The sequence below is a fragment of the Crinia signifera genome, chromosome 11, assembly GCF_055691185.1.
Source record: "Crinia signifera chromosome 11, ASM5569118v1, whole genome shotgun sequence".
Classification (NCBI taxonomy): Eukaryota; Metazoa; Chordata; class Amphibia; order Anura; family Myobatrachidae; genus Crinia; species Crinia signifera.
This window is the reverse complement of record NC_139227.1, coordinates 4338787-4366494: the sequence shown is the minus strand read 5'-3', so window position 1 is coordinate 4366494 and position 27708 is coordinate 4338787. Positions and strand designations below refer to the sequence as shown.

At 45.2% G+C, this 27708-nt stretch overlaps 1 protein-coding gene across 1 annotated transcript in view; it reads right to left on the bottom strand.

Moving 5' to 3' along the window:
* The window catches only part of MMP2 (matrix metallopeptidase 2), a 45318-nt gene extending 24271 nt beyond the window's left edge, over positions 1-21047 (bottom strand). The window contains exons 1-6 of the mRNA XM_083165405.1: positions 20706-21047; positions 12402-12625; positions 11865-12013; positions 10981-11109; positions 9411-9584; positions 6110-6283 (exon numbers count right to left, since the gene is read on the bottom strand). Coding sequence (XP_083021531.1) covers positions 6110-6283; positions 9411-9584; positions 10981-11109; positions 11865-12013; positions 12402-12625; positions 20706-20846 — 991 coding nt within the window. The 5' untranslated portion in view covers positions 20847-21047. The remainder of the gene's footprint in view (positions 1-6109; positions 6284-9410; positions 9585-10980; positions 11110-11864; positions 12014-12401; positions 12626-20705) is intronic.
* Positions 21048-27708: the final 6661 nt, after the last annotated feature.

Here is a 27708-nt window from a genome sequence, read left to right as displayed (position 1 = left end):
CAGAATGCACACCGGGTTACTAGCCCAAAAACACAATCTCTACCAACAAGGTGTGATCCAAAGGGTGCTAACAGACCCAAGCTCTCCAGGGTCTGTCTAGCTGGACCCCTTCTGTCCCTCCATCCCCCCTACTGTTTGTCCAGCCAGCCCCATTCTGTTTCTCCAGCCCTCCCCAGTGTACTGTATGTCCAACCAGCACCCAGTATCTCTCGAAATTCAGTCAGCCTCTGTGTCTCTCAAGCCCCCCCCCCCCCCGTGTCTCTTCAACCAGCCCCATTCTGCCTTTCCAGCCCCCAATGTTTCTCCAACTTCAGTCAGCCCATAAACGTCTCTCCAGCTAGTCCCCTTCTGTCTTTCGAGTCATAGTTCCCCCCCACCACTACCACCACCACCACCACCATGCCTCACCAGCAGGCCACGGTGCCAGTTCTAGCCAGCGGTTATTATCTGTGCCCCTTCTGCTCCAACAACTGGTGCCTGGAGGCCAATGCATCCATTGCCATTAGAAGTTCCACCACTACATACCTACCTGGATTATATATTCATCTCTACATCAATAAAACACTTATTAATTACTTGTTATTTTGCACACAAAAGAAACAGGATATTAAAAAAAAAAATTAGGGGGGGGGGGAGGGGGTTGGCATACATGTACTAAATGGTAAATACAAAATACTAGTTACCAGACCTTAAAAATAATGGAAAAAACATAACAGTAATGACAGCACAGGTGACATACTCTGTCGGCGCCATCTAGTGGCTGCTGGTATGCACAACACTTAAATTTCCCTCATAGAGGTGAGGAGCAGTGTTAGCCTTTTATTATACGGGATTTTTAATTCCCTCCATTTATGCCAGCTGAGTCTGAGATGGCCAGGGCTTAAGGTATATTAAAAGGAATGCTGATTGTCTCAAATATTTTATGGATATTGGTAGCTTTCTATCGCTACAAACATTGGAGAATGACAATATTAATCGTTAACAGCTGTATGTGTTGGTGCATTTCATAAGGATGGGTGCAGACAAGCTGAACCACTAAAATAAATAGGACAAATCCAAAAGCAATGTAAGATGGAAAGCCAGTTTGTTAGAGTTGGAGGAATGTATTTAGTACCTGGGAAATAGGGAATAAATGAAAAAGACCAAAATACAAATGCACAACATACTGGGTTACGGTTAAAGACTCAGAACTAGTCCCATCACCTGTAATAGTGAGGTGGAATAAGTTTTATCTCTGCCTTGGTCCTAAACAGTAATTTGAGCAGAAAAGCATTATTGTTTGCAGGGGGTTCCAAAAACCCTACCACTGGCCCTAGCTCTGCCTAATGGGGAAAGCTGAGGGGAGGAATTACTTATTATAACTATCTAATTATTAATATATTTAATTTTATGACTCTTCAAGATGACTGCAGGGCTGCATGGATATTAAACAAAGCAAATTTTTTGCAATACCTAAGATAACGGCACAATTATACAAACAAAAACAGGGTGGAGAGTATGAATGAAGTAATGATACGGGAAGGGGCGAAGGATGTAAATCAGAATTACTGATGGTGGATTTAAGACCTAATGGGAATAAATCCACACTGGTGGCAGTGACAGTGCTACGAGTAGAGGATGAGGAAGTAGGGCCCTGCCAATTAGGGCTTACAATCAAGTTGCAAAATGTTAATATCTAGCACTTTTAAATACTATCGCGTCTTCGTAGATTTTACCACTGTATTTAAAAGTGCAATTCTATTCAACACAAAACAAACCTGGTTTGTACTGTATGGGTATAATTGCCCTTTTTATGTTCAGTGGCTGAAACTGCTTTAGAAGTTTTGAAAAGCACTCTATAGTAAATGTAGCGCCAAGAAATAGTAATAGGTTGATTACTTAAGGAATATAAAGAGAAGACTGAACCTTCTACCCAGTTGAACCACCCAGTGTTCACTCAATGTTGCTCATAATGAGGTCAGAAAGGCACTTCATTGCCAAGTTACAAAGCTCTGGCCTTGTTCTTCTGGCTTGACCAAACAAGATTCAATTGACCTCCCAAGAATTCCCTACAGTCGCTTTCTGTTTGGGTTCTCAGCCAGCTTAGCCCAAGATGCCCTGTGTTCGTTGGCTGTGTGCACAGCATTTTCCGGCAGCAAGTCATGCTTTTGCAATACTTTTTTTTTCCTGTGAATACTAGAATAAGTTTACTTACGTCTATGGTTTAGAAACCAGCGATTGCTTATATGTCTACTGAACCTCTTACCCCTTTGAGTGCCAATATCTCTGTGAGAGATGTGCAAAATATCCACACAAAAAATCTCAGTGTCGCTCACATTTGTTATATCAATTTAAATTAAAAAAATGATGTATAAAAAAATTATATTTCCTATTTAGGATAAAAACTACAGGTCATTATGACGAATAAAAATGTTTGCGTGCCATTTTTCACACCTATTCACACCTATTTCACACCTGGAGGGTGGAAGAAAGGAGCAGGAGGTCCCCCCCGATGGGGATGAGTGGCAACTCTTCCCCCCCTCACCCGACCCTTCCCCCTTGAGCGATGCGGTGGGGCTCACACCGCATCACCCGGCACCATCCCTCCCTGTGGAGGGATGCGGTGGGTGGAGCAGGGATGTACCGGGCCGCCGGGATGGAGATGAGCGCCAATCCCCCCCCCCCCGTGGAGCAGTGCCCGCACATTGCATCACCTCACCCAGCACTGCCCCCGCACGGAGCGACGGCTGCATCAAACACACACACCCCACGCAGGGAGTAACGGCTGCAGCACCACCACACACACACACCCCGCCTGGGGTGCTCCGGCCTGCACCTATTTTGATAAATTCACTTGCCACTTAAAGGGTTAATACCCCTAAAAACCGCTTTATCATTTCCAGTGTGAAAATATTTGCTTAGTTTAGAGAGACGGTCTGTACAAGGGAGACATTGAGCTGAGCTTTCTCTCTAATATCCAATCCAGAGTCGTAAAATTCAGCCAATAAAAACAAAAGGTGGGAATTTTCTTCTATAAACATTTGCCGTCAATGAGTCAAAAAATCAGATGTGAAAACTCTCCAAGCTGTAGCATAGTGTGGTTATATATTTACACAGTTTATAAAATGAAAAGTCTGAGGAGTTGGCTTTCGTTATCCATTCATTCCCATCGCTTGCCAGTTAAGTATACTTGAATGCTAACATAAATAACATTCCAATTTTTACTTTACATTATAGCGTGGATAATACTGTACAAACAGATAATTCAATTAACAATAATATGAAAATATTGAAATCTATAGAAATATAATACACATGAGGCCATAATGGCCACAATCGAAAGCTGTGGGCAGTATGGATGGTGTAATGGTTAGCATTACTGCCTCGAACCCTGGGGTCACGGGTTCGATTCCCACCACGGACCTAATTATATGGATGTTTTATATTCTCTCCATACTTGCACATGTTTCCTCCGGGTTCTCCGGTTTCTCCCACAATCCAAACATACAGGTAGGTTAATTGGCTACACTCCAAAAAAACATATTAATCCTCGCAAAATATTTTTGCGTGTACATGTGGTAGAGAATATAGATTGTAAGCTCTACTGGGGCAGGGACTGAACTGCCAAATATTCTCAAGAACTGGTGAGACGGTTAGTTCCACAGAGAAATGTAGAGGAATTACATGCTTATAGACTTTTAGGAAAAGGAATGTTATAAATTAACTTTTGAAGCTGACAAGAGTGGTTGAAAGTCTGACTTGATGAGGGAATTATCTGCTGAGGAGAACGGTAAAGCGGGAGAAATCTTGATGGTGGAAGTGAAAGGAAGTAACCAGGGTGAAGTAGACCGGGCGACCAGAAGAAGAGTGAAGAATAGAGTGTGGACGGGAATGAAGTCAGTAATGAAGAGGGTTCAAGTTCTTTGTATGTTAAGGAGTTTAGGTTGAAATAAGCCATGTGTTATGAAGATCCACCTTTCACCCTCAAACCCATGTTTATCCTGTAGAATATCATATAAAGCATAGTCCAGTTAAATAGGGGGAGACACACTTTCTGCCCCCATAAGTGCAATATATATAGTAGTGCCGACCAACCCTCCGACCGACCCTCCACATATATATATATATATATATATATATAAACGTAGGTTTTTTCTTCCAGTACCCAGCCGGGTGTTCTGTCGGAAAGAAGAGGCGGCACTCGTCGGACTTTAAATTCAGTGTTATATTTGTATAGGTAAAAGATTCATTACACCAGGTTAAGACAACGTTTCAAGACCCATATTGGTCTTTTCATCAGGTCTCAGTGCAAATGGTACAGTGCAAAATCACAAACCTACGTTTGTATATCCTTCTATTGGAGGGCACCCCGGCATTGGTTTTATTTATCTCGAGTGCCAAACAACTTCGATACTATATATATATATATATATATATATATATATATATATATATATATAAAGACCAAAAAGACACACTCTCCAGACTGTTTGATGCAAAATAAAAAGCTGTGTATTTGTATTCACATAAACATCAAATGTAAAAAGAAGGGTACTCAACGTTAGCGTTTCAGTCCATAAAGGACCTTCCTCAGGAGTTAGACAACAAGGGCATCCATTTGGGGTGAAGCACAGCGTGGACCACACAGCAGGTTCCTACTGCTGTGTGGTCCACGCTGTGCTTCACCCCAAATGGATGCCCTTGTTGTCTAACTCCTGAGGAAGGTCCTTTATGGACTGAAACGCTAACGTTGAGTACCCTTCTTTTTACATTTGATGTTTATGTGAATACAAATACACAGCTTTTTATTTTGCATCAAACAGTCTGGAGAGTGTGTCTTTTTGGTCTTTATATACATGGACTTTGTTTCTTGCAAGGAAAGTTCTGGACGTCACCCCAGCGGTTGAATATTTTTTGTATGGAGTGCGATCTTATTGCATATATATATATATATATATATATATATATATATATATATATATATATATATTTATATATATATTAATATATATATATATATATATATATATATACAAAACAGGAACAGAGTGCGCTAGAGGGTGAAAGTACACAACTTTTTTTTACACAATCAAAAATTTAATAAAAGCCAACAATACGGCTCATAAAAAACACAGTGATAATATAATCATATATATGAATCAATTTGACAACATCTGTGATAATTCAGAATAACGACAGGCCCAACGCGTTTCGTCAACCACGTGACTTCATCAGGGGCATTAGACGACTTGATTTATCAAAGCTGCAGTTGCTTCTTCTTGCAGTGTCTCAAATTGACTGAGCATAAACAAATTAAGTGGGTAATGATATTACACCAACTGACAGAGCTCTTGTCAGTTTTCACTGGTACAAATCCCAAAAAATCACTCTATTACAGATGTCAGCAATACAATTCATCCAAGAATCCAATGAACCGAAGTAACCGGACACTTGTCACACTGTGTTCAAACAGCTGAGTCTCAGCTGTTTGAACACAGTGTGACAAGTGTCCGGTTACTTCGGTTCATTGGATTCTTGGATGAATTGTATTGCTGACATCTGTAATAGAGTGATTTTTTGGGATTTGTACCAGTGAAAACTGACAAGAGCTCTGTCAGTTGGTGTAATATCATTACCCACTTAATTTGTTTATGCTCAGTCAATTTGAGACACTGCAAGAAGAAGCAACTGCAGCTTTGATAAATCAAGTCGTCTAATGCCCCTGATGAAGTCACGTGGTTGACGAAACGCGTTGGGCCTGTCGTTATTCTGAATTATCACAGATGTTGTCAAATTGATTCATATATATGATTATATTATCACTGTGTTTTTTATGAGCCGTATTGTTGGCTTTTATTAAATTTTTGATTGTGTAAAAAAAAGTTGTGTACTTTCACCCTCTAGCGCACTCTGTTCCTGTTTTGTATTTCTATCTGTTCTGGGTCTCAGCTAACAGGGGACTCTCAGAGTTGCTGCTATCTTTAGAATTGGGCGCGGACTTTTGGGTTTCTTTTGTCTTTTTTATATATATATATATATATATATATATATTAGTAACATTTCCATTGCTTTCCTTACATTTTGTCTGTAAGGTATTTTTCACTTTAAATATGAAGTAATGTTCATGTACCTGTTTCTGGACAGAATCCATAGGTCTTATCCTGGTCATAGTCATCTGTAGTTGCACACCACCGGTAGCCATCTGTTCTTCCCTCAGTTGTACATCCGTCATAGGAGGTGCCTTGAAACTTAAATGGGAACTTGCAAGGTTTTCCGTCTGCATTTCCAGCTAATGTGAAGAGCACTGGGGAAGAAGGTTTTTGGCAAGAGATTTTATGACAAAGTGCAATTCTCAGTGCAATAACATATTTGACATAAATCAAGTGGTCATAGTTAAAGAAAATGTTACATTTCAGTCAATTATACAAATGATACTTACTTCTCATATTTAACTAAATTTCAATGAATTGACTTTGAATCATTTGCCGGCAATAACTAAAATGATTCATATTCCTCGACCACAGCCCTGGCATATTTATGGGATATTTTGCATATCTCTCATTGGCACTCAATGGGTTAAGACTGGATACACTTGTTATTGAAAGCTCAGAAAGCAGAATGCCATCAATGTCAGTGCAATCAGTCCGACAAGATGTAGCCAATGTGACTCACAGATTATGATATTTGCTAACGGTCTCTTATTTTCAGGGACTGTAGCAAGTTTTAAAATGTATCTTCTGGAAAATTTTGGCTCTTGAACAGGGTCGGATTAATGGCCTCATGGGCCTGGAGTTCAAAATGTTCAAGAGCTACAGTATTGTGGAAAGTGGAGGAGGTGATGCCAATGCCATGTAGGCATGTAGAACCCATACACCATACCTCCAAACTGTCATGACTTTTGCAGGACAGTCCCAGTTTTTTGGCAGGAGTCAAAAGAACCACTGGGTAGGAGTCAAAAGATCCACTGGGCAGGCATTTGCACAAGGAGAACTGGCCAGCATCATCTGATGTCATCTGCTATTGGAGGATAATTGTGTGATTCACGCGAGGCCACGCCACATTTTCGCCGCTGTGTAAGCTGCTGGCCAGCCCCCAGCCTCTCTGCTGCAGGAATGATTGGTTACTATGGACAACATCCCATCTTTAATTGAACCATCCTAGTAAATAAACCCCTATGTGTTAGGTTGTAGAACAATATATTAAACCGTTGAAGCAAAAGCAGAAACATCTGCTCATACATTGGTGATAAAAACATGATTGTGACACAAATGTTACTAAAAGAAAAAAATGGTACTTGTTTCCTAGCACGGCCACCATCGGGGGTAATCGTGTACCTTAACTTAAGGTACACGATTACCCCCGATGGACCCGATTTCCTTTGAAATCAGGTCCATTTTGCCGGCAAAGGCAAAATCGGGTCCATCGCGTCGGTCGGGTGCATAAACATGGCACGCGACGCGACCGACACGATGCACCCGATTTTCCCATAGGGTTCAATGCTAAAATATTTTTAACATTGTAATCGCGTTCATCACGTCGGTCTTGTGCCATTATAATGGCACAAGATGCGATGGACGCGATTAAGCTCATTTTACATAGCTAACAATGGAAAATGGGCCAATATGGCCAATTTCTCATTGTATATGCCCCCCCCATTGTGAACGTCACCCCACGATTGACGCCAACCCGAAGCGTGGCGAGCGCAGCGAGCCCCGCGAGGGGACACGTATACCTGTGAAGTTATACGCGGCCGCTCGCCACGCTTCGGGCTCGGTGGCTCTCTGCACTCGCCACACTTTATATTCTCAACTCCATGCCGACGTGGATAGTAGGGGTATGAAAAGGTCGGAGGACGCATACCGCCGCCCCTCGCGGGCTCGCTACGCTCGCCACGCTTCGGGTTGGCGTCAATCGTGGGGTGCCGTTTAGGGGGTTAAAATTGGGGTCTGGGGAGACTTTTACATTGAATCCAATGTAAAATAGGGTCCCAGGGACCCTATTCACATTTCAATCAATGTAAAAATCGGGACCATCGCGTCGGTCGCATCGCATGCGATTTGGTCGCATGCGATCGATGCGATGTGACCGACCCGATCAACATCGGTGTGGCCGTTCTAGGAAACAAGTACCGTAAAAACAATACTATGCAATTGCTTACAGTTTTATATACTAAATGTCTATTTTGCATTCAGACAAACTGCGTTTGCTAAGCACATATTTATTATCTATTGCCTCACTGTCCGCATCCTTTTCATCATGTGATCTTAACCAGAGTATTTTTACTGCTGATACCACGTCCGGAGAACTATGTTCCAGAAAGTACTTGGATTAGTTAGAAACAAAGATTGTTTTGACTCATGCTGGATGTCCTGTAACTACATAAGACTATAGCAAACCTTGGACAGAACGGGATCTGTTAATCAGAAGCATATGTCCCAGCTGCCTGCTGAAAAATCACAAGGAGCTATTTGGAGAGATCAAAACGTACCCTAAGATTAAAATAGACAACTCAAGGAAATTACCCTTTGAGCTACATAACCCCTTATCTTTATTATACCCTTGTTTGTAATGACTAACAGCAATAAGCTGACATTGTTAGATTGCATTATTTTGTGTATTGGCACAGCATCTTGGCAGCATTGCGATAGACCCTATCAATGTTCATTGTGGTGTTACTAAGTAAACTAACAGGCCTACACATTTAAACAAACTCGGCTGGAAGAATGTGTTTTCCTTACCGGAATATCCTCTGCTGTTTTTCCAACACACGCAAAGGATATTGGATAACAGCACTCCTGTCTAACTTCCATTTGTACACTCCTAGCAGGATTATACCCTATGAGGCTGATTCAGCAGGAGTTGCATTTGCGAGTGCAGGATGGGTCCTGCGATTGCATCACAATTGTATAGTAAAAATGTGATTGCCTGTGCCTGATTAACACTTATGGGGAGGGGTAGGGGCGGCTGGTGTTTCCAGAAATGAGTGGGTGCTGTCATATTTTCTGGGTATGGCCAGGTGAATGACTGTGCTGCAGGGGACGGTTTCTTGGCCTTGCAAGATCATTGATCAAAGCACACGGAGAGCTGTCAGTCTTTGGGGCGTCCTGCTTCTGTGACCTCCAATGCTGTACAGTGGGTTGCCACTTTGCAGTATCACTTTAATGCAGGGCGAGGGGGGGGGGGGTGCACAGGTGATGTACTGTTTATGTGTATAATTTTTTGTGCTTTTAGTTATTTTATTTATACACCTCAATGGTAATCTATAGATATGACCGAAATACAACTATATGTTATATACCACAGTGCAGCTATGCATTTAGCAGGCTTTAGAGGTCTCCCTAATATTTCTTCATTTACATATTAGTGCTATTTTTAATTAATGTCAGTAATACATTGTTGTTTATAAGAATATGTCATTTGTTCCTGCTTACATTCATGTGGGCAGAAGCCATATTTGCCATCTGCATCAAAGTTGTATGTAGTGGAACACCAGAGGAAGCCATCGGAGCGCCCGGCGTCTGTGCAGCTGGTGTACTCTTTGTCATTGAAGAGGAAAGGAAACTTGCAGAACTCGCCATCGGCATTTCCATATTTCACTTTTACAACTGGAAGAGAGAAAAAGAGGCGTTTAGCTGCACCTCTCGGGTGCCAGAAGAGCCATTCTATCCGCTTCAATTATTAAAATTATGTTCAAATCAAAACCAGGGGGTGTGTATATATATATATATATATATATATATATATAAAAAGACAGAGTCCGCACTCAATCGCTTAAATCTTCAAAGGGGGGGTGCTCCAACAGATGATCGAACATCAAAAGGTATATGGAATGAAGAAATGGGCACTCACCAAGGACTTAATCAGCAACATCAATTTATTGTAGGTACATCCAATAAATTGATGTACCTACAATAAATTGATGTTGCTGATTAAGTCCTTGGTGAGTACCCATTTCTTCATTCCATATATATATATATATATATATATATATATATATATATATATATATATATATACACACACAGTAAAGGTGTTTTAAGCAAAATGATATGCCTGATTCCTCCGATTCTACATATATAAGGGGTTATTCTGGTTGATTTTCTCGGATGCGAATTCACATCCTCGTGAGTCTTCCAGATCCCGCGTTTGCGAATGGTGGTACCCCAGCCCACCATTCGCAGGGGCGCGTATGTTTGCACGGCACGCCGAACATCGAAAGATGTGGAAGGTGCACGCATATATACGGTTGCTTACATACCCGTGCACGTTCAGGAGGAAGTGGGCAGGCGGCTCCCATCCGGTGATGTCAGCTGCCTGATCCCCGTACCCGCGTTACGGCTGCATTAGCATGAGAATGACCAGCGTTCTCATGGGATCGCCCATGAAATGCTGGGCGTTGCCATATGGTAATGAGGCATCAAAGTGAACGACGGAGCACGTGACAGGCCTCCTTCCTGCTAATGCTACAACTGGACTGGTAACAGAGCAGATAATGCCCACTCAGCGGTACGTGGCAGAGATGATGCTGCCTGGGGCAGGATGTACTTAGAAGATGGAAATTTGACAGCATTCCCCATACATACAAAGCTCCAGTAAGCAAAACTTCTGGAACTCATCAATAAATGGCATTGCCTAACAGAAGCCTATGGGTTACTTCTGGTATAATTGTTCAGTGTTTGCCACAGCTCACACATGCACTGGCTGCCAGTCTCCCGAGTCACAAAGTCCTCATATCTTATTGGAAAAGCTGTCCTTTAGGTACATCGCTGAGAACACGGACCCTGTCAGATCGTGCTGTGCAGTGCTGTGTGCTGAGCGATCCTGCTTAGCGATCTAGCAACGCTCAGCACAGTCGCCACGTGTGTAGGCCCCTTTGTTCTGTGAGGCTGGTATTCAGAATCTTCCATAAATTTAGATGCTAGGAAACAAAACCCACACATTCATCTTTGCTGGATCATTACCTACTGAATCATGATCCCCTACTAGAAGAAATGACATTACCTTGACCTTCTCCTAACGTCCAAAGCTCATCATCATCAAAATGGGAATCTCCACCCACACCTGACCCTGGTGCAAACGCATGAGCTAATAGTCCATCTTTACCATCAAATGGATAGCCATCTCCGTGTTCTGCAAAATACATATATTACAAGTTACAACAGACATATTATTTCAAGTCATTCCTTCCTCATATAACTGCACATTGGGCTTTACTCATGTTTCATATTTGCAATTCTCCGTCATTAAAGATGGAGGAATCCGTAGGAGATAGATGCCCCCTAATAGCATCTGTGAGATCCGAGTGCTGGGTCTGGGGATACAGCTATGGTTCACTATTGTGATTGGCGATGATTTCAGCCATCATCCAGCCGGCATCAGCTGAAGCCTACACATGGTGGCCACAGATAAATCCAGGAAATATGCGTCGGATGAGGCAGACACTGGACCCATCATGCCTTCAAAATCTTAGCGACGGGTCCCCATTTTAAAGAATGGTGCTGGATGTCACCCCCAAACACTGCAGGATGTCAATCATACAGCGGGGCTGCGAGTGATATTGCCATTTTGCACATGCGTAGAGTACAGTAGGTCTTGTGCCTGCGTAGTCCCACAAACATTATATTAGGTTTATGTACAAACATGAATTAAACGCATCTTGATAAAGAAGTCTAGAGGCTTTGAAACCGTTGGTATAACCCACCTGCTGTGTCATTTATTTGCCTGAGTGCCACCGCACCCCCACAACGCCGTTTATCTATACAGCTGGACGCTGTCATAGCGGAGAGGGCACCAGCTAATTATTTAAACCATCAAGGAATTGCTATATTGCAAAGTGTAGTGCCGCCACAGGACACTATACAAACAGGAATTAGAAGTGCAATTACCCCAGCGGCCAAAGTTAATCATGATATCGGCTTCTCCATCCATTATGCGTGTGAACTTTAGCGGCGTGACATCACTCCAGACTTGAAATGCCCGCGCAAATGCATCATCCACGGTTCCAGAATCCAGATCTGTAGTGTACCCTAAGATCCTAGAGAAAACTATTACATGTTTAATGGGAAGAAATTGCTTTTACCTGGAAATAATTTAATATTCCAGCATGCAGCTTATGAACACAGAGACGCATAATGGCCCTTATTCTGGTCCACTCACAAAGACAAATTCCTTCTCAAATGGACAAAACCATGTGCACTGATTTGGGTGAGTTATTTAGTTTCTGTGCAGGGTAAATACTGGCTGCTTTATTTCTACACTGCAATATAGATCTCACATTGAAGTAAAACCCCACCCAAATCTAATTCTCTCTGCACAAGTTACATCTGCCCCCCCTGCAGTGCACATGGTTTTGTCCATTTGAGAAGGAATTTGCCTTTGCGAGTGAACCAGAATAAGGGCCAATGTACATGTCATCTCTTCACCTGTATGTGATCTGGTTATTTTCCCATTTGGGTTTCCTTGGGAAGAACTGATAGTTGGACACATCTGGGTTACCACATCTTGGCTTTCTCATGGTCTCAATTGTCTTTTGATCAATTTCCCCCGTCTCAGGAATATGAAAGAATTGCTGCATTTTCTTTAGTGAGTCTTTCAGCACCATAAGACACGTGTCCTTAGGACAGCCGTAGTACTTCAGGAGGTATTGCTGCAAGGCAAACATTGTGATCAGCTCGATCAATGACACGACACGACAAAACAAGTCTTTGTTTTGTGGCAAACATTGTAAATCGATTTAATGCCCAATTTAACTAGATGGTTTCATTTCCTAGTTAACTGTATTTACGTTAAAGTGGACATACGAACAGCAGAGTGAGAAATCGGTATATGCGGGGTGACTAGTGCCAACGAGACAATGGTGCGGTTGGACCGAATGGCAGGACGACAGGATTTCTAGGACACATACATTAGAATGGTGTTCACACAGTGCATCTGGCCGTACTGTTTCCCATGAAACTCGGGCGGCAGTGACCGAATCATTTTCTGCACCTGATCGGGTTCCTGTCCTAGTCAGATCGCTTAGAAATGGGTTGTCGCCCCGTGTCTATGCCCCTTTAAGATGTGTAGCCAGGCTAGGTGAAGTCTGAGAAAAATAGATGCTTGCACTCACTGGTGGGGGGGGGGTGGGGGGGTGTGTGTGTGTGTGCGTGTGTGTGATGTGGCTGCCGCTGCGCCACTCTAACGGGGGGATGGTGCCAGGTGCCAGCCGATGTGGTGCGGGCCCCACTGCATCGCGGGGGGAGGTAGAGTTGCTGCTCACCTCCATCCAGGTGGGGGGACCTCCTGCTCCTAATTTCCGCCTTCCAGTGGCCGGGGCCCTAGGCAGATTCCTAAAGCTGCCTAGTGGTGGCGCTGGCCCTGCCTGGGCCAAATGATAGTAAGGTTGGATACCGGAAGCAATGGGCAGAGAAACCACAATGTGAGGTGAGAGCAGGGCAAGTGGAGAGATCCTGGCTGAGGATGGAAAGTGAAAGGCAGAAAGACAATCTGAGTCAGTATCAGCTCTGAGGAGTCATTATGTCATGTATCGCAACTGTCATTTATGGTAGTAAGTACTGGGCAGGAGGAAATATGTAATAAGTGATCATAAGAGAGATGGGGGCCCATTAACTGCGCCGGGTAAGCAGCCTGTGCCCCAGATAGCTCTTATTATGAAACCAGCATGTGTATGGGCACTCTGAGGGAACGAGTACTGAACGAGGCCTTGGTTGGTGTGTAAGGGACCCGCCATACTGTAGGTAGGTGCCTGGGAAGTATGTACAGATGGAGCCATCCTCATCTAGCCCTTTAACCCCTTCCCGACATTTGACGTACATTTACGTCATGGTCGGGATGTACTTCCCGACACATGGCATAAATGTACATCATGCCTTTGAATTGTCACCGCATCTACAGACGCGGTGACAGAGGGACGATGTCTGCTGTCCCTGACAGCAGACATCCTCCCTCATTGCCCAGGGGGGGCAGCGATGCCCCCCGTCATGGGCGATCGCTGCGATTGGCTGTTCAAACGTGAACAGCCAAAAGCAGCGTTAAACTGTGTGATGTGTAAAATTTAGACTCTGCTGCCCCCTAGTGCCCAAAAAAATTAAAGGAGGTTGAAATAATGATGTAATAATAAAGTTTAGATATGGTTTATGTTAGTTATTAACTATTTTGAGTGGTATGATTATTTGTCTCACAAGCAGAAAATTTTAAATTTTGCAAATAGCAAAATGTTCCATTTTTTTACGACATTTTGATATTTTTCACAAAAAAAAAAACTGTATCGACCAAAATTTACCACTAATTTAAAGTACAATGTGTCACGGGAAAACAATCTCAAAATCACTGGGATAAGTAAAAGCAAAAAAAAGTTATCCCCACTTAAGTGATACATGTCAGATTTGAAAAAAAGGGCTCTGTCAGGAAGGCAAAAACAGGCTGCGGCGGGAAGGGGTTAATAGGATTGAGTGAGTAATAGGATAACTCTGCTAATCCCCTGCTGTATTGTTCTATGTATTGTATTGCAGATGAGAACAATAGGCCTTGGCTGACCATGGCTCACCAGAGACGGCTAGATGAGGATGGCTCCATCTGTAACTACACCAAACAATAGATGCATAGGGGATTGCTCCAGTAATACCCCTTTTACACCAGAGTTTGGACCCGGGATATTGCCGCTACAGTCCGGGGCAGGGCTTGGTGTAAATGGGGTGAAAAAAAATAACACGGGTACTGTTCCCCGGGAATCTGACCCGGCAAATGTTCAGGGTCGGACACGGGGCTTATCCGGGGCTCAGGGCAGTGTAAACGGCCATTATCCGGGTTATTTGGTGGGTAGAGGGGCGCAAAGACCTGATTGGAGCTTCTGCGGCTCTGGCAGATGATGTCATCAGCTGGAGACCCGCACAGGGCGCATGTAGCAGCGCAGCAGCAGCGTTAACGCGCTACCACGCTACAAGCATACTCCAGTCTCATCTGCTGCAGCACACACTGCCTGTGCAGTGTTAACCACTTTGGCTGACCCCAAGCCTGATCTGAGCCATCATGTCCAATACATCCAACTGGTCTGACAAGGAGGTATAAACAAGATGTGAAATGTATGTACAGTTTGATGCATATTTTCATTATAAAGCAAACAACTGGAAGATTTGTGTCTGATTTTTATTTTAAAACATTGAGGGAAGGTTTGCTGCAATGGTGGCCCTGATTCTTTCTGCACTGCCAACATGCTCCCCCTCATAATGTGCTACAGCACAAGTACAGCACAAACTGCAACACAGCTACTCCGTCTGCCATCTTTGCTGCAATGCTGGGAGCAGAACCCACCCCCTCCCTTTTCCCTTTCTTGTGACCTCATCTCAAACAGCCCAAAGGTCCATTTTTAATGACACCAGCAAGGAAAGACAAGGCTGATCCGTTTTCAGTGTGAAAGGGCCTTATCCGGGAATAACCCGGATTGAAGTGCAGTGTAAATGGGGTCTAAGGCAGGGCATGCCCTGGCAATATCCCGTGTTCGATTTCCCGGGTCCGATCCGGTATTCTGGTGTAAAAGTGGTATAAGAAGGAGCATTCTGAAATATAGTGTTTATTTAGAGTACACAAATGTGAATCAATACCATATATTGGAGAAAAAAAACTGTTTAAAAAGTTTTCTCAGCTCCATCCTGTTCCGGCGGTCAGGATGTCGGTGTTCACTACACCGACGCCCCAACTGTAGCACTTTTACTTTTACCTCCATACTAAGCAGGGAATGCTGCCATGAACGCCCACTGTAGAACCCTGATCATCTTGTCCAACACACTTCAGAAAGAATATAGAAGGTTTATATATATTTCACCAATGACATGGAAATGATGACTTATTAACCCCTTCCCGACATTTGACGTACATTTACGTCATGGTCGGGAAGTACTTCCCGACACATGGCATAAATGTACGTCATGGTTTCTAACTGTCACTGCGTCTAGAGACGCAGTGACAGTTAGGTGATGTCTGCTGTCCCTGACAGCAGACATCCCCCCTCGTCGCCCAGGGGGGGCAGGGGTGCCCCCCCCGGTCGGCGATCGCTGTGATTGGCTGTTCAAATCTGAACAGTCAATCACAGCGTTTCCTGTGTTACCGGCGGCTAAGCCGCTCGGTAACACAGAAAACGGTGGTGATCGGTGCAGCACCGATCACCACCGAGCGGCAGCACCCCCCTCCCACCCGCCGGGCACTCACCCGGCAGCAGCAGCAGCTCCAGCGGCTCAACCGCTACGTCCGGAGCGCACGCTGCGCTCCCCTCCTCCCCCCTCCCCCCCGCAGCAGCAGCAGCAGCAGCAGCAGCAGCATCATGCTGCTGCTGGAAAAGTTAAAAATAAAATAAAATAAAAAAATGTGCAAATGTGTGTATATATATATATATATATACACACATATATATATATATATATATATATATATATATATGTGTGTGTGTATATATATGTATATATATGTATATATATATATATATATACACACATATATATATATATATATATATATGTGTGTGTGTGTGTGTGTGTGTGTGTGTGTGTGTGTGCGTATACCGCACCGATCACCAACGATCGCCAGCCCCCCCCCCCCTCCCACCCGGCAGCCCCCCTCCCTCCCACCCACCCGGCTGCCGCAGCGCCAGCACCCCTCCCACCCCCCCGCCAGCCGCAGCGCCAGCCCCCCTCCCAAAGCTGGTGACCAAAATGGGGTCACTTGTGGGGGGGTTCCACTGTATTGGTGCTTCGGGGGTCTTGCTAATGCGACATAGCACCCACCATTCATTCCGCCACCAAAAATCACTCCTTCCCTTCTGAGTCCTGCCATGCACCCAACTGGTATTTTTTGGTCACACGTGAGGCATTGCCGTACTCGGGAGAAATTGGGGCACAGATTTTGGGGTGCTTTGTCTCCTTCATTCCTTGTGAAAATAAAAAATTTTGAGCCAGAACTGCATTTTTGTGTAAAAAATTACATTTTTTTACACAAAAATGCAGATCTGGCTCAAAATTTTTCATTTTCACAAGTAATGAAGGAGACAAAGCACCCCAAAATCTGTGCCCCAATTTCTCCCGAGTACGGCAATGCCTCATGTGTGACCAAAAAATACCAGTTGGGTGCATGGCAGGACTCAGAAGGGAAGGAGTGATTTTTGGATTTTGCAGCACAGATTCTGGTTGAATGACCCCCGAAACACCCATACAGTGGAACCCCCCCCACAAGTGACCCCATTTTGCAAACTACACCCTTCAGGGAATTCATCAAGGGGTATAGTGTACATTTCAAACCCCCAGGGGTTTCACCAATTTTGATACAACTGAGCTGTGAAAATGAAAAATTTATTTTTTTCATTTTCACTGCCCAGTTGTATCAAAATTGGTGAAACCCCTGGGGGTTTGAAATGTACACTATACCCCTAGATGAATTCCCTGAAGGGTGTAGTTTGCAAAATGGGGTCACTTGTGGGGGGGTTCCACTGTATTGGTGCTTCGGGGGTCTTGCTAATGCGACATAGCACCCACCATTCATTCCGCCACCAAAAATCACTCCTTCCCTTCTGAGTCCTGCCATGCACCCAACTGGTATTTTTTGGTCACACGTGAGGCATTGCCGTACTCGGGAGAAATTGGGGCACAGATTTTGGGGTGCTTTGTCTCCTTCATTCCTTGTGAAAATAAAAAATTTTGAGCCAGAACTGCATTTTTGTGTAAAAAATTACATTTTTTTACACAAAAATGCAGATCTGGCTCAAAATTTTTCATTTTCACAAGGAATGAAGGAGACAAAGCACCCCAAAATCTGTGCCCCAATTTCTCCCGAGTACGGCAATGCCTCATGTGTGACCAAAAAATACCAGTTGGGTGCATGGCAGGACTCAGAAGGGAAGGAGTGATTTTTGGATTTTGCAGCACAGATTCTGGTTGAATGACCCCCGAAACACCCATACAGTGGAACCCCCCCACAAGTGACCCCATTTTGCAAACTACACCCTTCAGGGAATTCATCAAGGGGTATAGTGTACATTTCAAACCCCCAGGGGTTTCACCAATTTTGATACAACTGAGCTGTGAAAATGAAAATTTTTTTTTTTTCATTTTCACTGCCCAGTTGTACCACAATTGGTGAAACCCCTGGGGGTTTGAAATGTACACTATACCCCTAGATGAATTCCCTGAAGGGTGTAGTTTGCAAAATGGGGTCACTTGTGGGGGGGTACCTAACTTTTAGCATCTTATGGTGCCTAGAAACCTACATGGTTCCTAAAAAATAATCTCATAAAAAGGAGGCTCCAAAATCAAGTAGGTGCTCCTTCTATTATGAAGCCTGTGGTTTGGTCACCGTGCACACTAGGGCCACATATAGGATATTTATGAAAACCAAAGAATTGGGGGAATCAATTTTTAGTCACATTTCTCTAGTAAAATGTACTGTGTTCCTTAGAAAAATGTATTAAATTTGCAAATCTGCAAAAAAAATGAAATTTTGAAATTTCACCTACACTTTGTTTTAATTCCTGTGAAACACCTAAAGGGTTAACAAACTTCCAAAATGCTGTTTTGAATACTGTGAGGGGTGCAGTTTTTGAAATGGCATCATTTATGGGGGTGTCTCACATACAAGTCCCTCAAAGTCACATCAGAACTGAACTGGTCCCTAAAAAAATCAGTGTTTGAAATTTTCTTGAAAATTTGAGAATTTGCTATTCATATTTGAAGCCTCCTAGTGTCCAAAAAAATTAAAAGGAAGTTGAAATAATGATGGCAACATAAAGTAGACATATGGTCTATGTTAGTTATTAACTATTTTGAGTGGTATGATTATTTGTCTCACAAGCAGAAAATTTAACATTTTGCAAATCGCTAAATTTTCCATTTTTTCACGACATTTTGGTATTTTTCACAAAAAAACACAGACTGTATCGACCCAAATTTACCACTATTTTGAAGTACAATGTGTCACGAAAAAACAATCTCAAAATCACTGGGATAAGTAAAAGCAAAAAAAAGTTATCCCCACTTAAGTGAGACATGTCAGATTTGAAAAAAATGGCTCTGTCAGGAACGCAAAAACTAGCTCTGTCAGGAAGGGGTTAATAATTTGGTAACTCGTGATTTTCACATCATTTAGGAACCTTGGAGAAAGGCATAGAACATTGGGTCTGGTCATGATGACAGTTTCAATTATAATAGAATCATATTGTTTTAAGCAGGGCCGGCGCTACCCACTCAGCGGCGTCAGACTGATGAGGCGCTCAAGCCTCTCCCTGCACTACCACTCTGCTTCTGCCGGGACGCGGTGCCTCCTGTACTGCGCCTGTCATACAGACAGTGGTGCCGGAAGCACAGCAACAATGCAGAGCTGACGGCTCTTCCCCACCGCGTGTCCCAGTTACCAGTATTTTCAGCAATAGCCTGGACACCACTGGGGCAGCTGCAATGTTGCTGTGCTTTGCGCTGCCTGTGTGACATGCGCGGGACACGCCTGGAGCTGCAGCTACAGCATGGACAGCCCTGCTTTCTCTTCACTGCCTGGAGTAGGTGTACTGGGCTGGCTGCCACCAACCCTAAAACTGCTGGGAAAGGGGGGAGGGGTAGGTTGTCTGGTAATAAACACTTGCTGAGTGCTTTCACCCTAGATATATATATTGCCTGACCCTAACCCCCTCCTTTCCCCAGTACTGCCAAAACTGCTATCTACCATTACCATATAAGCATTTAATGGTAACTCCGTGGCAACGAGCATGAAACCCCTAGTAAGGAGCATGTAACCCCTGTATTTGAGCAAGAAACCTCTGGCAACGAGCATGTAGGTAAGCGCCACTTATGTGGCATAATATATAACCAGCATTACAGTGTGTGGTATAATATGTAATAGGAATTATGATGTGTGACAATGTGTTCTGGGCACTACGGTGTGTGGCAATCATGTGTAATAGGATTTACACTATCATTGGTTTTGGTGTGTATGTGTGTATGTGTGTATGTATGTGTACGTGTGTGTGTGTGTGTGTGTGGTGGGGGGGGGGTACCAATTTGTTTTCTAACACAGGGCACCAAAATACATATCTACATATGGTATTGCTGCTACTAAGCCCATTATGTGTTTTTTCATTGTGCGTCTTCAGCAGGCATTGAGGGCGCAAATTTTTAGTTTGCAGGGGGGCGCCGAACACCCTAGCACCGGCCCTGGTTTTAAGCAAAATGCTTCTGAGAAATCATACTATAATGACTAAGTATTAATAAAGTATATGGATGAGATCTTCCAAATCAAGCTGTTGTGTTGATAAGCAGCGGTCAAATCTAGCACCGCTGGTACAGCTGGCATGGAATGGAAACATTGTATGCGCTGTGGGGTAAATTAACTAAGATTGAAGAGTTTATGTTGCCCATAACAACCAATCAGATTCTATTAGTCATTTAGCGCCTTCTAGAAGGTAATAGATAGAATCCCATCTTCGATAGAACTCGCACATTAGTACATTTACCCCAATGTGTTGCTATATGATCACTTACAACACATTGTAAACAGTAGCGATGAACAGTTTCTGCAAACGTCCCACTGGCCGCACTACTAGAGGGTTCTATGACAATGTACATTCTACCGAAGTCTCTTTTATTATACCAAGTAGCGTACAGTCTTTTGTCTCCAAGCTATGGAATGTCAGACACTGACTGATTCACACGGACATATGCTTTCAATTAAAGGGAACAAACAAAATTCAGACTTACAGTGACCATTTCTTTATCTGTTTTGGGAGAGGTGTCCCCTGGAAACTTAATAATAGGAGAAGGAGCAGCCGTATTCTGATCAAACTGGATAATGAATAGGAGGTAAAAGGCACAGAGGTGAATTATATGGAGGGTCTTCATTTTGTTTAACCAGTGCCACGTCCTTAGTTACTGGAGAGTTTCTTTCCGAAGCTTGGGGTGCATCAAATGCAGAAGATACTTCTCCACTCCCTGTAGTTGCTGAGCTTGTTGGTCAGGCTTCAGTTCCTTTGTATGGAGGGTGATCCAGATGTGGTGCACATTCTGCAGCTAACACAGAGGAAATGTGGAAACATGAGAGGAGGGGGGAGGCCAGATGTGGTTGGCAGGATGTCCTTAACCCTGGCAGCACCAGGACCAAGCACAGTCACAGCAGTAGAAAGAAGACCTTTGTAGACGGAATTTCTGTATAATCACAGTTTCTGTAACACTGGACTCTGAGTCAGAATGCATACATTGCAGTCTGTCAGTTCTATTTGGAATTATACTACACTGATGCCGAAATGGAACGTCAAAGCTGTAAACTCGTCCTGTTACCGTGACGTATAATATGTGTTTGGCAAATTTTGTTCATTTATATGTTTATTCTATCTTTTGTTATTTCTCGATGCCAATTACATAGCATTTAGTACTCAAGTGCAGTGAATACAAAACATGTCCCTTACTTGTAAATAGCTACTTGATTAAAAAACAACCCCCAAATTTTTTTTGAAAAGCGCCAGTAAAATAAATTGGGTCAAGGGGTGCAGTGCAGCTGCTATCCAGGGTTAATATGAGCAGTGCCAGGAGGGAGATACCACCCTTTCCAGGTTGCTCCTCCACCTTCTTCCTAATGTTCCTCTTGAAAGCCTTTTAACATCCCCACTTTCTGAATGGGCCTTATTTCTGATTGGCTCATGCCCCCACTTCTTACTGATGCGATTGGTCAGCCAGTCTTCCCATCGTTTGCTGTGAAAGCAGCTCTGCCTCTCCAGTGATTGGCTATGCTTACTTGTTGGCCCTGATTCTGGTTGGTTCGTAAAGCAGTGGTAGTTTGCAGCTTTGCAAGCCTTGTAATGCCGGGCGTACGAATGCCCGCCCCCCAGCGAAGATACTCGGTGCATAAACATCCATTCGAAGGCTTGCGTGAGGGCCTGAAATCATTTGATGGTCAGCGACCATCGCATGGAGATGCCCAGCATTTTCCTGGGTGCACCTAGCGTTTTCATGGGTACGCATAAGAAACGCATGGTGTTCGCATAGAAGCCCTGCACGTGCGCATAAGTGACTATGGCCCTTATTCTGGTTGATTCGGTCGTATTTTCGGACAGGAACCGAGTGTTCTTAGCCCCGCCTTCCGTACGGATTGCTCACAACGTCCGTGTAAGACACAGACCGAATGGACCGCGAGTGGATGTTTCATGTAAACAACTCCTCCATCTGTGAGAACCTCCCCCATCCTCCGATGGTCGCCGACCATCGAATGATGGACCCAGCGGTCACACAGCTCCGAGTGTTCCAGACCACTTGGACATTTCTCCGTATGAAAGCAGGAATATGGGCGGGCAGCTGGCATCCGGCTATGTCATATGTCCTCCCCCCACACGTGCGTCACGGCCGCATTACCATACATACGCCCAGAGTTTTCATGGGAACACCCATGAAACGCGGGGCGTACGCATATGGTAATGAGCCCAATCAGCCCTTCACACCCCTCCCCACCCCCTGTTTGGATTGTACAGAATTCACACGGAGTGCGCACATGCGCAGATACACCTCTGCACATGCGCAAACACCAACCATCGGCCATCCATCCGCATTCAGGGCCATCCGACTCAATCAGAATAAGGGCCCATGTGCGGAGCTCTACCGAACTCCCCATGCGAAACACTGTGGTGAGGGGGTGGATGATGGGTGAGGGAACACTGTGGTGAGGGGGTGGATGATGGGTGAGGGAACACTGTGGTGAGGGGGCGTATGATGGGTGAGGGAACACTGTGGTGAGGGGGCGTATGATGGGTGAGGGAACACTGTGGTGAGGGGGTGGATGATGGGTGAGGGAACACTGTGGTGAGGGGGCGTATGGGTGAGGGAACACTGTGGTGAGGGGGTGGATGATGGGTGAGGGAACACTGTGGTGAGGGGGCGTATGATGGGTGAGGGAACACTGTGGTGAGGGGGTGGATGATGGGTGAGGGAACACTGTGGTGAGGGGGCGTATGATGGGTGAGGGAACACTGTGGTGAGGGGGCGTATGATGGGTGAGGGAACACTGTGGTGAGGGGGTGGATGATGGGTGAGGGAACACTGTGGTGAGGGGGTGGATGATGGGTGAGGGAACACTGTGGTGAGGGGGCGTATGATGGGTGAGGGAACACTGTGGTGAGGGGGCGTATGGGTGAGGGAACACTGTGGTGAGGGGGCGTATGATGGGTGAGGGAACACTGTGGTGAGGGGGCGTATGATGGGTGAGGGAACACTGTGGTGAGGGGGTGGATGATGGGTGAGGGAACACTGTGGTGAGGGGGCGTATGATGGGTGAGGGAACACTGTGGTGAGGGGGCGTATGATGGGTGAGGGAACACTGTGGTGAGGGGGTGGATGATGGGTGAGGGAACACTGTGGTGAGGGGGCGTATGGGTGAGGGAACACTGTGGTGAGGGGGCGTATGATGGGTGAGGGAACACTGTGGTGAGGGGGCGTATGATGGGTGAGGGAACACTGTGGTGAGGGGGTGGATGATGGGTGAGGGAACACTGTGGTGAGGGGGCGTATGATGGGTGAGGGAACACTGTGGTGAGGGGGTGGATGATGGGTGAGGGAACACTGTGGTGAGGGGGCGTATGATGGGTGAGGGAACACTGTGGTGAGGGGGTGGATGATGGGTGAGGGAACACTGTGGTGAGGGGGCGTATGATGGGTGAGGGAACACTGTGGTGAGGGGGTGGATGATGGGTGAGGGAACACTGTGGTGAGGGGGCGTATGATGGGTGAGGGAACACTGTGGTGAGGGGGCGTATGGGTGAGGGAACACTGTGGTGAGGGGGCGTATGATGGGTGAGGGAACAATGTGGTGAGGGGGTGGATGATGGGTGAGGGAACACTGTGGTGAGGGGGCGTATGATGGGTGAGGGAACACTGTGGTGAGGGGGTGGATGATGGGTGAGGGAACACTGTGGTGAGGGGGCGTATGATGGGTGAGGGAACACTGTGGTGAGGGGGTGGATGATGGGTGAGGGAACACTGTGGTGAGGGGGCGTATGATGGGTGAGGGAACACTGTGGTGAGGGGGTGGATGATGGGTGAGGGAACACTGTGGTGAGGGGGCGTATGATGGGTGAGGGAACACTGTGGTGAGGGGGTGGATGATGGGTGAGGGAACACTGTGGTGAGGGGGCGTATGACGGGTGAGGGAACACTGTGGTGAGGGGGCGTAGGATGGGTGAGGGAACACTGTGGTGAGGGGGCGTAGGATGGGTGAGGGAACACTGTGGTGAGGGGGCGTATGGGTGAGGAAACACTGTGGTGAGGGGGCGTATGGGTGAGGGAACACTGTGGTGAGGGGGCGTATGGGTGAGGGAACACTGTGGTGAGGGGGCGTATGATGGGTGAGGGAACACTGTGGTGAGGGGGCACAGAATACATGGCACACACAGGGGGAATGGCACAGAATACGTGGCACACACAGGGGAATGGAACAGAATACGTGGCACACACAGGGGAATGGCACAGAATACGTGGCACACACAGGGGAATGGCACAGAATACTTGGTACACACAGGGGGAATGTCACAGAATACGTGGCACACACAAGAAAAGGGCACAGAATATGTGGCACACACAGGGGAATGGCACAGAATACGTGGCACACACAGGGGAATGGCACAGAATATGTGGCACACACAGGGGAATGGCACAGAATATGTGGCACACACAGTGGAATGGAACAGAATACGTGGCACACACAGGGGAATGGCACAGAATACATGCACACACAGGAAAAGGGCACAGAATACGTGGCACACAGGGGAATGGCACAGTATAGGTGGCATACCATGGAATGGTACAGAATACGTGGCACACACAGGGGAATGGTACAGAATATGTGGCACACACAGGGGAATGGTACCGAAAACGTGGCACACACAGGGGAATGGCACAGAATACGTGGCACACAAAGGGGAATGGCACAGTATAGGTGGCATACCATGGAATGGTACAGAATACATGCACACACACAGGAAAAGGGCATAATATACGTGGTACACACAGGGGAATGGTACAGAATATGTGTCACACACAGGGGAATGGTACAGAATACGTGGCACACACAGGGGGAATGGCACAGAATACATGCACACACAGGAAAAGGGCACAATATACGTGGCGCACACAGGGGAATGGTACAGAATACGTGGCACACACAGGGGGAATGGCACAGAATACATGCACACACAGGAAAAGGGCACAATATATACGTGGTACACACAGGGGGATGGTACAGAATATGTGGCACACAGGGGAATGGCACAGTATAGGTGGCATACCATGGAATGGTACAGAATACGTGGCACACACAGGGGGAATGGCACAGAATACATGGCACACACAGGGGAATGGTACAGAATACGTGGCACACACACAGGGGAATGGTACAGAATACGTGGCACACACAGGGGGAATGGTACAGAATACATGCACACACAGGAAAAGGGCACAATATATGTGGTACACACAGGGGAATGCCCCCTGTACAGACTCCGGAGGCTTTCACCACTAATTAGGCACTTCCCATATAACGCTACCTGTGCTCTATTAGGGATGTATCCACTACCTTTGAGGAGTCTGATTAACTTTTACCTGTGGCCATTTAAATATCTGCTGCTCCACAGCAGCTTTATGGTGTTAATAGCAGCAAGTATTTGGCACAATAAGAATTTATATTCTGACTGTAGTTCAGAACTAATCTTTGCTGCCCTGCTGTGGCCACGTGGAATATTACAGATCTACGGTATATTCTAAAAACAACAGTAGTAACTAATATCTACTAAACTTCTCATGTACTTAACACCTGCAGGGTTTTTAGTGGATCTTTCCCAGGTAGGCTGTAGTGGAAACAGCTCTCACCCGGGATTTTAGACCCAGGATTTCTCGGAAGCCGCTGACTGGTTCCTCCTGGGCATTGGATGCTGATGTCATTGCCCAGGGACCAGAGAGGATGCTAAACACGTTGCCGATGCTGTGGGAGACCTGACGAGCCTGTACGCCAGTGATTTTCAACCTTTTTACCTTGCGGCACACTAAATAAGATTTTAAAATTGTCATGGCACACCATGAGATCCCCACAGGGCAAAACACAATGGCCCCCACAGGAAAAATACAAACAACTTATTGGCCCCCATAGAAAAAACAAACCCTGGTCCCCACAGGTAACAAAAATAAAATACATTGGCCCTTTACATGAAAAGAAGAGATCAGTAAATAACAGTTGAACAGGTGGTGGCTGTAAACTGGTTTGGGCATCCTTAGATCTGGGGGCACACTTGAGAAACACTGCTGTAGGCTATTTCGAGAGGTGGACAGAATGGGCACACGGCACCTGGAGCCTGCAGGCTATTTGGAGAGGTGGGCATATGCTGCTGGGAGGCTGCAGGCTGTTTGAAGAGGTGGCCAGAGCTGGGCACATGCCACTGGGAGGCTGCAGGCTGTTTGGAGTGGTGGGCGCAGTCTGTGAGTGGGTGGCTACCATGTGGAGTGATGAGGAGGTCCGGGAACTATTGAGCATTCACAGGGAGGAAGAAATAATGCGTCAGATGACAGGCACAGTGAAAAATCATAATATTACAAAGATGCTGGCCAGTCATGGAATCAAAAGCAACAAGTCATTAACAAATTAAAGTAAATGCGCAAGATGTTTACAAAAGTCCATAACCATAACCAAAATAAAAGCAGTGCCAAGAGAAGGAGTGGAGGTATTATGAAGCTTGCTTCTACATTTTTGGCAATTGGGCCACAACAAATCCAGTGAGTCTATCTGCATCATTAAGCGCTCATGACCAGCAGTCTAGCAAAAATGACCAGCATTCTAGCCTGCCCTAAATTCCCGTGCTATTGTCTGATGACCCAAGTGACCATGAGTCATCCCTCAAGATGAGCACTGCTGATGTGGAGTGGGCGCAAACTACCGTTACACAGAGCAGCGCAGATACCTCCATGTTAGACAACCGAAGGCAGCACACCACCGCCATGCCAGAGACAACTAGGCCACTGAACACCATGAGCGAGAGTACTGTGCCACAACCAGAGACATCGTGAAAAATCGTTCATGCCAAACTAATCTACTAGGGTTCTATGAAGAGGTTAACAAAAACCTCGATAATGGAAACGCTGTAGATGTGATTTTCCTAGATTTCACTAAAGCATTTGATACTGTCCCACACAAGAGATTGATTAATAAAATGGAGAACCTAGGATTGGGTGAAAATATTTGCAGATGGGTAGGGAATTGGCTATGTAATAGAGAACAAAGAGTGGTTGTGAATGGTGCCGTATCAGATATGATACCGGTGCTAAGTGGAGTGCCCCAGGGTTCGGTTTTGGGGCCCATTTTGTTTAACATTTTTATTAACGATATTGGGATAGGGTTACTCAGCAATGTATCCATCTTTGCGGACGATACAAAACTTAGCAAAGTCATCAAATCACCAGAAGATGTCAAAATGCTTCAAAATGATCTTGCAATTCTAGATGAGTGGGCAAAAAAATGGAAGATGAGGTTCAATGTAGATAAATTTAAGGTTATGCACCTTGGGAGACACAACCAGTGTGCAAGTTACAACCTTAGCGGAGAGGAACTGTGTAATTCCATACTTGAAAAGGATCTAGGAGTCCAAATAGACAGCAATCTAGGATGTAGTGCCCATTGTAATGTAGCTACAAAAAAGGCTAATAAAATTCTGGCATGTATTAAGAGGGGAATGGAAAC